The following is a 14,584-nucleotide window of genomic DNA, read 5'->3' on the forward strand; positions in this document are numbered from 1 at the left end:
AGTGATGCTAAGAGAATGAGCATTGCCAGAAGGTCGAGGGAGGTGATGCTGCCCCTCTGCTCAGCCCTGAGGAGGCCACATCTGGAGTGCTGTGTCCAGTTCTGGGCTCCTCAGTACAAGACAGACATGGAGCTTCTGGAGCAGGTCCGCAGACAGCTATGAAGTTGGTCAAGGGTCTGGGGAATCTTTCTTACAACAAAAAGCTGAGGGAGCTGGGCCTGTTCAGCCTTAAGAAGAGGCAACTGAGAGGGGAGCTCATTAATGTGTATAAAATATCTAAAGGGTGGGTATGAAGAGGATGGAGCCAGGCTCTTCTTCGTGGTGCCAACCACTAAGACAAGAGGCAATGGGCAGAAATGGCACAGGAAGTTCTACCTGAATATGAGGAAGAACTTCTTTATTGTGCAAGTGACTGCACACTGGAATAGATTCCTCAGAGAGGTTGTGGAGTCTCCCTTACTGGAGATATTCAAAATACATCTGGCCTCAATCATGTGCCATGTGCTCTGGGATGACCTTGCTTGAGCAGGGAGGTTAGACCTGATAACCCATTGTTGTCCATTTCAACCTCACTCAGTGATTCTGTGAGTTCATAATTGTGCAACCTTACTTAAAGAATGTTCTGTTTCTCTTCCTAAAAATATGCTCCCTCCACTTCAACCAACTCCAGCATTCTTCAGACCCTTCCACAAGACACAGATACAGCAGAGGATAACCAAACAAAAAAAACTGCATAACCTGCCAGATGCCACATTTTGGAACTGATCTCTCACCTGAGTACCAAATTTGCAAATACATGCAGTTCTAAACTTCAAATATGACCAGCATCCACCTTTTTGTCTGAAGTCAACAAGAGCTGCTTTTGGAACACAGGAAGAAATGCTAAGAACTTGAAAAACTTCTGGCAGTAACCTGTAAATTAGCTCCCACCTGCAACATGGAGATAATCACATCCTTCTCACCATTAAGATTAAAGACTTGTGAGAGATATAGTTATCAGAGCAATGATTGCTATAGAAAAGCTACAGAGAAAAATGAGTACCTGTCTGCACTACCAGGCTCACTAGCTTTGTAAATAAGGTCTAGCAAAAGAATACAATAAAATACTCTGTAGCCACTCATAATTTAATAGAGATTATTCTAAAACCCAATGAAAGAGAAAACCTGTGGAAAAAATGAGTGTCATGATATACATACACACTGGAAGGGCTAAAGTAGATTCACAGAAGACAGACATGACAATCCAAATGGGTTTTTTACACCTCTAGGAGCATTTCATTCCTAGAAGCCTCCTAATCCACACAAATATAGGTGAAACACTCATTGTTAACTCTGTTTATCTGCAGAGGTTATTTCTCAGCAAAAAAATAAATGAACCAGTTGTGATGCAAAAAGCCTGGAATGTCATAATAATGTTGCACATAGTGCAACACGAGCCTTCACACGGCCAACGACTAGAACAGGGAGGCAACTGCCAATCCTGAGAGCACATAGTCATAGGTGACAACTAAGGAAAAAGAGCAGGAACAACAACTCCATCCTCCGCGCATCTTACCTATCCACTGACATCTTCAGAGACTGCAGCGATGGGGATACAACACACCAAGCAGAACTCAGCGGAGCTGGAGAGCTTATGCTATTTGGCAAACCCAAGAATCTGATAGAAGTGCTTTTACTAACAGTCTCCTTAAACCCATGCCTCCTAAAACGTATACAAGTATGCTTTACAACAAACTTATGCATTTAATCAGACTTAGAAAGCCTGGGTTTAAGTTCTTCTCTTTTTACCAGACATCCTCTGTTCCTGAGGCAAGCCACATTGCTACCACAAGTACTGACTCTTCCTCCACAGAGTGCCAAAGATGAGATTTCACGAGAGAACAGGAGAATGCACACGCTAAAGCTTGAGAGACACTCAGACAGAACAGTGACGAACATTCCAGAAAAGCCCAGAGAAGTGTGTCCTCAATATTAATTCATTTTTGCTAATGACACAACTTGCAATACATCTCAGTAAAAGCTGTCAAACTATCAGAGGACATAAACAGTTCACTTTGAAATAAAAACACATAAATGTTGAAACAACTGCAATACATAAACATGAAAAAAAATCCTCTATCATTTGCTTGGTGCTCTCAATAACAGCAGCGCATCCCAATTAGTGTATCAAAAAACATAAGAGAACACAAATACAGAAGACAGGCACTCAAAGTCTACAAAGACAAAATTTCTCATCTCTCACACCTGCCTACAAGAGCACAGTCCTGTCCAATTATCTATTCTAAACCTCCACCTTTTTCAAAGTCAAGTTTGCTTGCAGCAGGTTTTAAGATCCAACTAATTCCCACTACTCTGGGCCGACATGCTGAGCTGCACGAGGTGTCTCATCAAGCAGCACACCAGCAGCTCTTTGTCCCACACCATGAGAGACATGGCTCCAGCTTCTCCTTTGACCTGACTTGCAAAACAAGAGAAATTGCAGCACACTGCAGGGCACAGAGGCTCTACCTGGCATCCTGCCAGCCAGCTCTTGCAGATTTTGGTACTGTTTTTTATATATAGCAAGAAGCAGGTCCCAGCCTTCTGCTCAAGCTTCAGATTTCCAAATGGTGTGAGGAGTAATTGCCTGTAGAACAGGCTAATTCTGAAGTGAAAGAGGGCACAAGCAATGGTGTGAGCAATACTGGCAGAGATGCCTGACGTCAATCAGCAGGAAAAAAATGGAGTATCTATGGATTGTCACAAGAATTAAAACAAGATTATTTCAGACTGAATAAAAAAAAAACAAGGCAAAAATTGCATGATACTGGATCTTCAGCCCTTTGATGTTTTAGGTCTTTAGTGTCTCCCACTATCCTGTTTCCACCTACATGGCTGCACCTGTAAGTATCTATAACCACATAAGAGTTATTTATGGCAAGCTATCAAAACTGAAGACTAACTTCAGCCTCTCAAAATACCTCTCACAGAGCCCAGAGAGCACAAAAGAGCAAAGAAAATGAGCAGGAAAGTACATAACCTTGCAAACCTTAATTGCCTTACCATATTAAAATTAGATAAAATGCAAATTAAGGAAACAAATGTCCACATGAGAGTAAAAACACAAACAAAAAAAAATCAAAGAAAATAAAACAAATAAAAGGGGAAGGGTAAAAGAACCTAAAATCTGACAACCTGTAACTAGCTGTAAGGCTAAAAATTAACACAAAATTCTCACTTAGATCTCTGCATGGAAGCATTTTGACTGAAGAGAAGGCATTTACTTAAAGAAACTGAAGACATTTTAAGAACTTAACTACTATTCAAAAAACATTATGGACCAGTCAACACACTTTCACAGAAATAAAAATCTAAAGAAAAATATTATGTACTTACTATCATTTAGTGTTGTGAAGTCCAAGAATCGATATTCATAGCAAACATCTATCTTGGTTTCTACCTGGGGCCTCTTCAAAGTTGAATAGATATTACCAGGTCGTTTTTCATCATGCTTCTCTAATTTGTTCAATCCACAACCCATTTCAGCAGTTCCTGATGCAAAGAGGTAGGGAAAAGGGAAAATGCATAAACATGATTAGCTTTGAGTTTTTTCTTTCTGGTTGCATGCCCCACACTAGTACATTAGGGTGATTTTTAATTTCTAAATACAAGCTGCCTATAAACTACATAAAATCATGTAACCAAATAAATGCTCAGATAGTAACTGAAGTATGTACTACTTCAGGCATACTATTATTTTATTGAAAAACTGACAGTTTAATGTATGTATTTTGCAACTTTAAAATGTACTCAATGGTACACTCTGGAAGACACACATTCCATCATAAAGAGTAGCTGAAAATGCAAAATAACTAGCTAATATTAAGGTTGTCAACCTAGTAACAATTTCTATATATGCAGTTACTAAGAGAGCACCTAGTATTAACTTTTACACAGATCTCTGTAATATTCAAATTAATATCTAGCCTTGTAATTCAGTGGAAAAAGCAAGTTCTCTCTGCAGAGAACTACCTGCATTTACAGAATAACCTCACTTCCTCCCACCTCATTTTTTTAGGAAATAATGGCACTTTACAAATCTGTCTTCAAAACAGAAGAGGCACCTGGCCACAGAACTGCATTAGATAAATCTAGTTTTCTTTAATAAGCTGCCAGCCCACAACATTTTAAAGGATTATTCCTGACAACCATTCCTGCTACACATTAAATGTTTCTCAATATCCTGCACATTATAGCTCATCTGAGTATGAAAGAATGGAAGAATTACTTGGCAAAAATATCCAGGTGATCCAAACCCTCTAATTCCTCTCAACAACACTGGTGGGACTCAGGCACATTATTTCAACCAGCAGCAAGTACAAAAACCATAAAAACAACACATACCAGGTAGGCACCTGAGGTTTTCCATCACAACCAACCCAACATCCTGCCTCCACCTACACAGAGAAACTCATGCTCTGAGAACAGGGAGAGAAATGCAGAATAAACACCCAGTAACAAAGAGTGGCTCCCGCAGGCCCCCCTAGATGCTCAAAGGCATGGGATCCATTCATGCAGCATCAGGAAGGTCAGTGTCACAGCCCCCCCTGCAAGCTCTGACACACAGCAGTGAGCACCTGAGAAAGTTCAGTCACAGACCAGGGCTGCCTTTACCTTGACAGTTTATAAACCTAAAGCAGAGAATGAAATCCTTGTTTAGGTCCACTGTCTCCAAAGAGCTGCTTGTAAGTTTATGCCACAGCTCCATCCCCCAAGAGCTTAGAAAGTCAGGCAGATATACAGCCAACGCATTTGGAAACTACTTGCAGAAAATTATCTACATTTTTATTAATACTGTGGTTTAATTTCTATAAATTTTGTTCCTTCCTCATACTTCCTTGCGAAATCGTTCTTATTAACAGCTCCCAAATCCCTTGCTGTATTTTGCTATGATAAATGCATTCAAGTCCTTTTCTGCCATTTCCTAGACAGGATCTCTGGTCCCTTCATCACCCCACTCACTCTCATTTGCATCACTGCATTTCTCTACATGAACATAGGTGGCCATATGCTCAAAACGAGATCTTAACAAGGCTTATGAAAATAACATTCATGCTTCCCTGTCTCTACTGCAAATAATACACCTACTGCACCTAAAATCATCATTCACAGCTGAATCATCACATTCACAGTTTACTGTCAACTTCCCAGCAGACAAAGAACCTGTTTCTCCTTATTTTTATCCAACACAACTGAGAAGTTTCCAACTCATCTCTCATAACTTTTCTCTATTCCTTTGTGCTTTTACTGCTCAGTAATAGCCTCACCCCGTTCTCCAGCACCCTTGGAAGAAAGAGCTGGCAGTTTTTCTGGGTTCAGCAATACCACCCACCTTCTTATCATGTGCAAAGTCCATAAATGCACACCTACATCTTCCTGCAAAGTCCCTAACAAATAGATCAAAATAGGACTGAACAACACATTGAACTTGAAAAAAGTAACACAGTAAATATTTGATCACATAGAACCTGGCAGCAGAAAAAACATTTGCTATAAAGACCTCTAGCATTGAGAAAAAAGGATGATGTGGTATTTGTATTCCTGAAGTTCCAATATTTGGTTGATTCCTCCAGCAGAAAACAACCTTCCCTGATTATTTTGAAAGAAAGGTAAAAATTACTTTAACAATTTCTATCCATGAAATCGAGGTTTGCACACTCAATTTTTTTAATTTGGAATTTAAGGTTAAAAATCCTCATGATCTTTTAAATGTTTCCAAAGTGATACTTTCCACCTTTTTTTTTTTTGTGATGACAACTATTACCATTAAAGGATTATTCTTGCATATATACAGCAGTTTCTTCTTTTGCCTGTGCAATATTATTTGCTTCAGTGTAAAATGTTATTTATTTTAATACATAAACATGTGTTGCATATTAATGATCCTAACAAGACACTAGGTATTTTTCCATGAGCTATAATGGAACACATCTAGCAGCATACTTGTGCTAAGGATGAATTAAGATAGCGGTAAGTGTTAGCAAGTGTACCAAGTTTCTTGTTTCAGCGATTGCCCAGTAATTCTTACACATCATAAGTACACAGCATTTTGTAAGGAAAAAAATTCCATTTCAGAGGTCATTCTGCTGCAGCGCCTGCAACCTTTAGTTGTACAAATAGTCTGAAATCCACAGGACTCTTAGACAGTGATGGCTGTAGAAGGAGGCCTTGGGGACTCCGCATTTCACACCGAAGAGCGTTTTGCATTCTTTCCCAAACCAGGGTGAAAGTGCTACAGAATAAAAGCCTGTGCTTCCAGCAGCGGCCACAGACACTCTCCTGTGCCCTTCCAGCAAACATTTTCTCAGCCCTTTGAAAGAAAACTCCTCCACCCTCACTACCCATGTGAGCAATGACCTCTGCGAACAGAGACAACCCACAAGTCATTCAGCACGAGCTACCTGCCCACTTGGGAATGGACTGAAAACATGCTTTTTTTGTTATTAATTCCCTGAGTATCTGCTTCCTAGAAGACTGATTTTCACCTTTGTGCTGTTTAGATGAAACTTCAAACAGTATCCTTGAGGATAAAGGCTTCCTCACATTTTGCTAAGTATAGGCAGTTATGTTACTTAAAGCACGCATATGGAAAAGGATGATGAAAAAAGATGCTTTCACTTGAAAAAAATGAGGGATCAGGGGACAAAAACTATGTTTCACAACATCACAATCTTTTCCACAGTAATTAGAATACAAGTGCTACAGCAGTAGAAAACAAATCTTTAAAAAAAATAAAGTTCTTATTTTAGGAGAGGAGCCTAAGTATGAAAATAATTCCACAGAGGTAGGAATTCTCATAAGTTTTCTCAAATATACTGATGATGTGTGTATGACAAGTCATCACTCAATCACCAAATTCTGCTCAAAGTTATCCTACAAATGTCCTTCTGGGACAGCTTGCTTTATAACCTTTCAAAGGCTTTTAACATCAGTTATTACCTTCTTCCTTTCATTCACAGCAAAGTTAGTGCTGTTCAGTCTTCCCACCATCATCTGAAAGTATCTCTTTGCTTTTCACTTACTAATCTACTTGTCAACAGGGCATTATTCACCTTCTTGATTTTCTACATTGCACTTATCAAAGAGTGCTGTAAGAAATGTTCATCACTGATGCATTCAAAGTAATCTAAACTCACTTCAATGCATATTTTCAGAAGGTGTATTACTTTGCTATAAGACATGCTTAACGTTACTGTACTACACAGATTTATCCTGGCTTTCTATACCTGCATGTGGATTCCACTTCTATTCATATTAAACCGAAATATTATCACTAATATTCACTTTTTAGCAAATTGAAAAACAATCCTTCTAAGACACTGCCAAATTTTCAAATTCTTTTTGCTCTGCAGTAGGTTCTAAAACAAACATTTTCTTTTTCATTAATGCAGAAATTAATTATCAACTTAGAAGTTCTATACTTAGAAAAAAAAACTTGGAAAAGCAACATTTAATGAAGAACATTAACCCCTAAAATTATTATTTAGCTTTGGGCTTTTACAATTACATATGGCAGAAAAATTAATTCTGTCCACAAACTCACTTAGATTGCAAATTAATCTTACACGTGCTCTATGGTCTTGTTGATCTCAAACTGTTCATGTGTTCAGCCACATGATTATAAAACTAGAACTGAAACCCAAATCTCACAACAGCTTGGGTTGTTTTAGTCTGCATCTTCACTTTAACTCCACAAAGCATCAAGAATAGAAGGTATGCTGAGTCGCAGAACAACAGCAAAGCCTAGTCAATTAACTCCTTATTTTCTCTTGTGAAGGCCAGCAAAGGCCTTCACTGGTGAGGAAAGGAGCAGCTTGCTTCTGCAAACTGAATGCAAAATCTAACCCAGGATTCGTACATCCCAAACAAACACCCAACTCACAAGCTGCAGAATAAACCTCTTGCTGCCACCTCCTCCTCCCCAGTACTGTCCTGCATTGTGTCATTTAGGAGCAGAGGAGCTCTGGGGAGCATCTTGATGTACAGGACAGAAACCCATCCCAGCATGTCAAATGACCTGCCCCTGAATGCACCTTAATACAAGTTTTATTGAAACCAGTACCATCTTTTGCCATGAAAAAAAACCCCAAAAAATCACAACAAATTGTAGTCAGCAAGAGAAAAAAAAGCCATCTGTATTTCCACTTTTAATCACCTCTGTGATCCACAACAATTAATGTGTCTTGAATGTATCACAGGAATTTTTACAGTTCTTTCAGAGATATGTCAAGTTCTCAGCTGATGATCTCTGAACCTCAGCTTTGCTAAAATACTCTCTTGCAGCTTGAATTTCCTTTCTCAGGTTGTTAGTATGTGTTCAAAATAGATGAAATACAACAAGTTCAGAATTAGCAAAGAAAAAGGATAAAATAATACCATGTAGCTAACAACTTATTTTCTTCTTAACAGTGATTCAGGTCCCAGGATTCCTTTTCAGAAGGAAAAGAGCACAAAGAAAAGAAGGAAAAACAAAAAAAAACCCTTGCCTTCTAACTGATTTTCTTTTGAGCGTATATTGGGGAATAAATGAGGCTAACCTGATTTATTGATCCATCCTTTCATGAAACTCCCTAACAATTTATCTCCAAGGAATAATAATGAAAATTACACTGAAATGTAACAGAACCACATGGCTAATGGAAGCTTGAATGGATTACCAGAATAAGTAATTTAAGGGATGCTTATCAACTAAGTACATATTGGCTAAATAGTTTAGTTCAACTAATCAATGCATAATGTCAATGACTACTTAGAGGGATGATTTGAAAATAACTCCAAAACAATTATTTTAAATACTTAGAGTCAACCGCTAAGTATATAGCATTAGACTGAATATTCTAGCAAACGTGCAAGGGAAATACACTACCAGCTGAAATAGGAACTAGGTAATTTTAGTACTTACAATGGCATCCAAGGAAAACATGCTGTATGGAAAATTAATGCTTGTGAGCTTGTTTTTAAGCAAAATTAGTGAGAGCAAGCTTGCTTGCATTAACATATTTAAAGCATTTATGGGCCAGGATTAGTGAACGTATTTTGTAAGCTTTATCATGAATTAATTTATTTTTTTAAAACACATATCCTAGACTACTGCTAACGTTCTCCTCACAAAACATAGAATATAGTATTCTTACTGATGAATGCAGCAGCTGGAAAACAAGATAACTGCAATGTATTAACAGGTTTTCTCTCTTGATTTTGGTTAAGAGCTTTCATCTTCATTCTTCCTTCCATAGGTAATACTTAGGTACCTCATAGGGATGCTGGAAGGCATTTACAAATAATTGCAGGACTTCACATTTGTTATGCAGTAATGAAACATGCTTATTTTCTTAAACCCTCACTCTTGCAATCCTGATCTTTCCATTTTCAAAATAATAAGCACTTCATGCTCAGTTCACTTGCTGGCATGTGGTCACTTAATTCTTGCATCCTTCTCAGTCTACGAAACACCAGAGTGCATAGTCCCCCACTCAGCTCCAAACAAACCCTGAGAGTGCTTGTAAATTATAGTTGAGTCCCTTTCTTAGCATAGTTAAAGCAATGAAGCAGAGGAGGAATAACAAGGCAAAAAAACCAGCATAACCAAAGCAGAGAATTAAAAACACCAGACCTGGCAAACTGGGTGTACAGGTAAACAAAGAAAGCAGAATAGGATGCCAGGATGATGCTTTGTCAGCTCCCAGAAAACAGCCATTCTCCAGACTTCTTCCTCTTTCTTCCCACCCTGCACAGGTTTCCTTACCACTTCATAGGGTTTTTTTTTTGAGATTACACCACCTAAGAGGGGAAACTCCTTACTAAGAGATACCCACTTAGTCTTTTTTTTTTTTCAATAGCATTACCATCCAGGAATATAGATAAGCATATATTCAATAAATATTGCAATAATTTTTATTTGTATGGAGGGATCTGTGCTTAAGTTACTAATGTTTACCAAACTATTTGAAACATTCTGAAAAACTTATAGATACAAGGAACAATTACCATAAATCAGTCCCATCTATTGTCAGATGTTACAGCTGACCAATTTTTTTTCACCACATACTTATGAATTTGACCAGTGCTACCAGCATTTTAAACTTGAGGCTGATAACTAAATCTCAGCTTATAGGAAGGTTGGTGAAAGAATAATCCCAGATTTATCCTTTTTGATTGATCTGATTTATATTCAACTGCAGAGCAACCCAAGTAAATCTGCAATTAAGGTTTTTAATTTCAAAAAGCAAATCTCAAAAACTAAGGAATTCATTAGCGAGATGAACAGGAATGAGCAACCAGAGGATGTACAGGGGAGGTCTGGAACATGTTTAAACTCCAATATGAGTATCTGCAGAACTTGGAACCCAAGGAGGTGACAAGAGAACTCATAAGAAGGTTTCCAGACACAGTGAGATGAATTACCTAATAAAGAAGGAAACGTAGAATAAGCAGAGAGCTTAAGAGACAGGAACAAAGTTCAGCAGAGGAACAGTCTCGGATCAAGAAACACCAGCATAAAATGAAACGTGCCAGAAGCCAAGGCAAGTTGGAGAAGCCAAAGATACCACAACTCAACAGAAGCAGAATGAAGCAGAACACAAATCAGGACTAATCTGGATTCATACCAAGAACTCTGGAAGACCTGTCATGATGAATTGCAGCCCCAATTGCTAGAATTAAAAACCAAAGTATTTCATCAGATTTGGTACTGTCTCACATGGAGACAAGAAAATGTACTGACTACACAAAAAAACAGAGAAAAACAGTTTGGCCAATTAAGACAATTGCTAGTCTAGTTTCCAGAGCTTCTAAGCTTAAGGAAGAAAGCAAAGTAATACATGGATAACTATGATACAGATTCAGTAAAGTTAGAACAGACTACCCTGACAGGTCTTGTAAACACAAGTTACAAAGAAAGCACAGCACTGGCATGCAGCATGTCAAATAACACGCCAGCATGATAACGTGATTTCAACAAACTCTTATTAGGTGCTATTGTTCTCATTGCAGCATTCACATCACCGATTTAGGCTCGACTCTGCTGCCCTGCACAACACACTTACTTTGCCCTGTGCTGTCCCTGAGCTTGCAAGCCAGGGAGCTCTGTGGGCTCCCTGTCACCAGCCACACTTAAACTCCTCTAGGGAAACACAGTTGGGTTGTGTGGGTGTGTGTGGGCCCGTGAGCAACAGGGTGGGAGGAAGAGGAGCAAACAGGATCAGAGAGAAGTGGTGGAGGACTAAGGCAAGTGTTGTGCTAGCAGTGGGGAGCAATGTGAGGAACAGCAGGTTGGTGGGAGACCCTTGCTTGCCACACCACCCACATCACCCTGCAACATTAATCCAAAATATTTAATACTTGGTGATACCACAGTGCTGTCTTTCAGTAAAGCAAAAGATTCAGATAATACCACATCTTTCTACAAAATACTTTTAGGCAGTGTATTTTTGGTCAAGATAACAAAGTGTTCATGTCACTGAACAATGCACAGGTAAATTTATGCCAAAATACCGTGTGCAAATATTCAAGCAAGTTGCCTCCATGTAACAACAGGAGACTACCAGGATGCTAAGAAAGAGTACTATTATCAAGAACATAAAGAGAAATCACAGCAGATTAAAAATAAAGACTGAATTAACCTGACAAAAGCATGCACAGGAATGTTAGATATGAATCCAACTTTCTTTTAAAGTTAACCCCACACCACTCAGAACCCACAGAGAACAGGCATGAGAAACAGATGCATATTGCAATGTATGCACAGCTGCTTAATGACAGTGGGTAAAACCATGGTAAAACACAGAACTTCAGATTTAACAGTCCTCTGTTTACTGCCTTTTGCTAGTTTGCCTTGGAGTAGAACCCCAGCCACCTGAGGAAGGCAAAAAGTAAAGTAGATCACTAGTGCAAGGTGTGAAGCTCTGGAATCTCACAGGAAGTTAGGGATGGAATAGTAGTTTGGTGAATATTTTTTGCTTACTTCAAATAGAGACTTCATCAACTTTGATTTTTATTCTTCACAAGTCTGTGACCCCAGCTTTTCCACCACAGAGTCTTAGGCCAGTTCATTATACCCAATATGGTATTTGTGTTTCCCAGTACCACAGCTCACAACTCCCTTAGGGTATTTAATCACAGCTGTATATACTCATTTCATGCTTCATTCTCAGACTGGGGAATGCCAACATTCAAGAGGTGGAAAGCCCCTTGTCTAATGTAACTTACTTGAGGTTAAGCTAGATTCCTGAAATAACCCTTCATTCTGAGACTTTTCTTTTTCCATACAAAAAACAGAAATTAAATACACATATGTGACCTCTAGCATTGTGAAAAAGTGGGTTATTGCCGCTAACTTGTTATTCAACACCAGGACCTGAAATGGATTGGATTTATTAAAAATAAAACATAAAAGCAGATGTATAAAAAGATCTCCTCTTGTAAGCTAGAGGCCAGCTACATCTTGATAAGGTTATTCTCCTACAAAATAAATAAATCATTTTTTTAAAAGGGAATAAAAATTGAAGCAGTATACAATCAGACCACAGCTTCCAAACTTTGGCTGAAAACATTACAGAACATTCTTTCAGGTATAGTCATATTTTTATTATTTTAAATACAGCATCCTCTTTAGCACAACAGCCATCCCTACCAAGACTCCAGCACCACTCCCTGTCCTGCCACACAGCAGCCTCTAGTTCAGCTCGTCTTCTGGTCCGAGCTGGGAGCGCTCTGGAGGGAAGCATGCTCAGGCGTAATGGAGAATAAATGTCTCCCATTAATTATTTGACTAAGTCGAAAGTATCAAAGAAGAACAGTAAAGTCCATTCAACTAAATTCCCCTTTTCCAGAAATGCACAGGCTGTATGAAGAGGCTGTTTTGACAAAAATTTAGACAAACCAGAGAAAAGAGAGATAGATTTCACACTCGAACATAAAAATGCTGAACCATGATCACACTGCCTCTTTATATTGTGAGAAAACCGTGCTGAAACAACATCAAGAACTTGAAAAAGCAATAAAATTGCAAAACAGCGACTGTAAAATCCCAGACCCCAGCCAGCCACACGATGGCACGGCACCGCCGCCTCCAGGTGCCCGGCATGTGAGGAGCGGCGCCGGGCTGGGCGGGCAGGCGGGCGCCCACCCGGCTCCCCTCAGAGCTCCCTCCTCTCCCGGCTCTGCCTCACCGCGGCGGGGGCTGGACGCGAATAACCATCCCACTGGCTGGAAGCGCCTGCCGGCGATGTCGCCTCCGGTCCGTCCCGGCCGCGGGCAGCCCGCCGGAGCCCGGCAGTCTCCGCACCCACGGGCTGACAGGACGGCACCGCCCCGCCAGCCCCGCCGCCCTCCGCTGTGGCCCCTCGGCAGGACCGCAGCGAGCGGACCCTCCGGAGCAGCTGCACAGCGCGAAACCCGGCCGGGGAGCGGGCGGGAGGCACTGCCCCCCCGCGCCGGGCTCCAGCAGCCCCTCCGAACCCGGGCACGCCGGCCGGCCCGTGCCCCGCTCCGAACTTCGGGAGCCAGAGGACCACGAGTCAGTGCCCCGGAGCGGCTTTCCCCGCTCCGGCGTGCAGACGCTGCCCAGCAGCAACCCCCCCCCCCCCGCCCCCTCACCAAGTTTGCCCGCCGAGCCGGTGGGGTGCGTGGCAGTACCTGAGACAGGCAGCGGGCGAAATGCAGCCCGATGGTGCTGAAGGATGCCCGGCGGGCGGAGACGGCCGGCCCCGCTGACAGCGTTTCCTCCTCCTACTCCGGCTGTCGCCCGTGCCCGCCCGCCGCGCTCCGGGGCCGCTCCCCCCTCGGCTCCGCGACTGGGAGGTGCCGGGGCAGCGCCGCGCCGCCACCCGGCCCCGCCGCCCGGCACAAAGTTTGCGCTGCGCAGCCCGGGGGCGGCGGCTCCGCTCCCGCTCAGCCCGGCCGGGGACCGCGGCCACTTCCTCTTCCTCCGAGCGGCGGCGAGAGCCCCGCGCCCAGCCCGAGGCGCGCAGGGATGGGGCAGCCGTGCTTCCCGCCCGCTCCAGCGGCACAGCCCAAAGGCGGATTGCTCCGCCCGCCGGCCAGGGCGGGAAGTCTCCCACGCACTGCCCACCGCAGCCCCCACACCAGCTCCCCTGTACTGCCCCCATCATCGCTCATGATACAAACTGGGAGGAGTGGCTGATACTGTGCGGCCTTTCAGAGGGACCTTGATAGGTTGGGGAGTTGGGCAGAGAAGAACCATCTCAAATTCAACAGTGGCAAATGCAGGGTCCTGAACCTGGGGAGGAATAAACCCATGCACCAGTATGGGCCAGGAGCCAATCTACTGGAAAGCTGCTCTGCAGAGGAGAACCTGGGGGTCCTGGGGGACAACAAGCTGTCGATGAGCCAAGCAGTGTGCCTGTGGAGCAAAGAAGGCCAAGGGAATCCTTGGATACATCAGGAAGAGCATTGTCAGAAGGTCGAGGGAGGTGATGCGCCTGCTCTGCTCAGCCCTGGGGAGGCCACATCTGGAGTGCTGTGTCCAGTTCTGGGCTCATACAAGTCTGTCCATACAAGACAGACATGGAGCTTCTGGAGCAGG

The 14,584-nt window shown here is 42.0% G+C and overlaps 1 protein-coding gene across 1 annotated transcript in view; it reads right to left on the bottom strand.

Moving 5' to 3' along the window:
• The window catches only part of RFTN1 (raftlin, lipid raft linker 1), a 96,066-nt gene extending 82,249 nt beyond the window's left edge, over nucleotides 1–13,817 (bottom strand). The window contains exons 1-2 of the mRNA XM_053939580.1: nucleotides 13,675–13,817; nucleotides 3,376–3,531 (exon numbers count right to left, since the gene is read on the bottom strand). Of these exons, the coding sequence (XP_053795555.1) occupies nucleotides 3,376–3,520 (145 nt within the window). The 5' untranslated portion in view covers nucleotides 3,521–3,531; nucleotides 13,675–13,817. The remainder of the gene's footprint in view (nucleotides 1–3,375; nucleotides 3,532–13,674) is intronic.
• Nucleotides 13,818–14,584: the final 767 nt, after the last annotated feature.

The sequence above is a fragment of the Vidua chalybeata genome, chromosome 1 (assembly GCF_026979565.1).
Source record: "Vidua chalybeata isolate OUT-0048 chromosome 1, bVidCha1 merged haplotype, whole genome shotgun sequence".
Classification (NCBI taxonomy): Eukaryota; Metazoa; Chordata; class Aves; order Passeriformes; family Viduidae; genus Vidua; species Vidua chalybeata.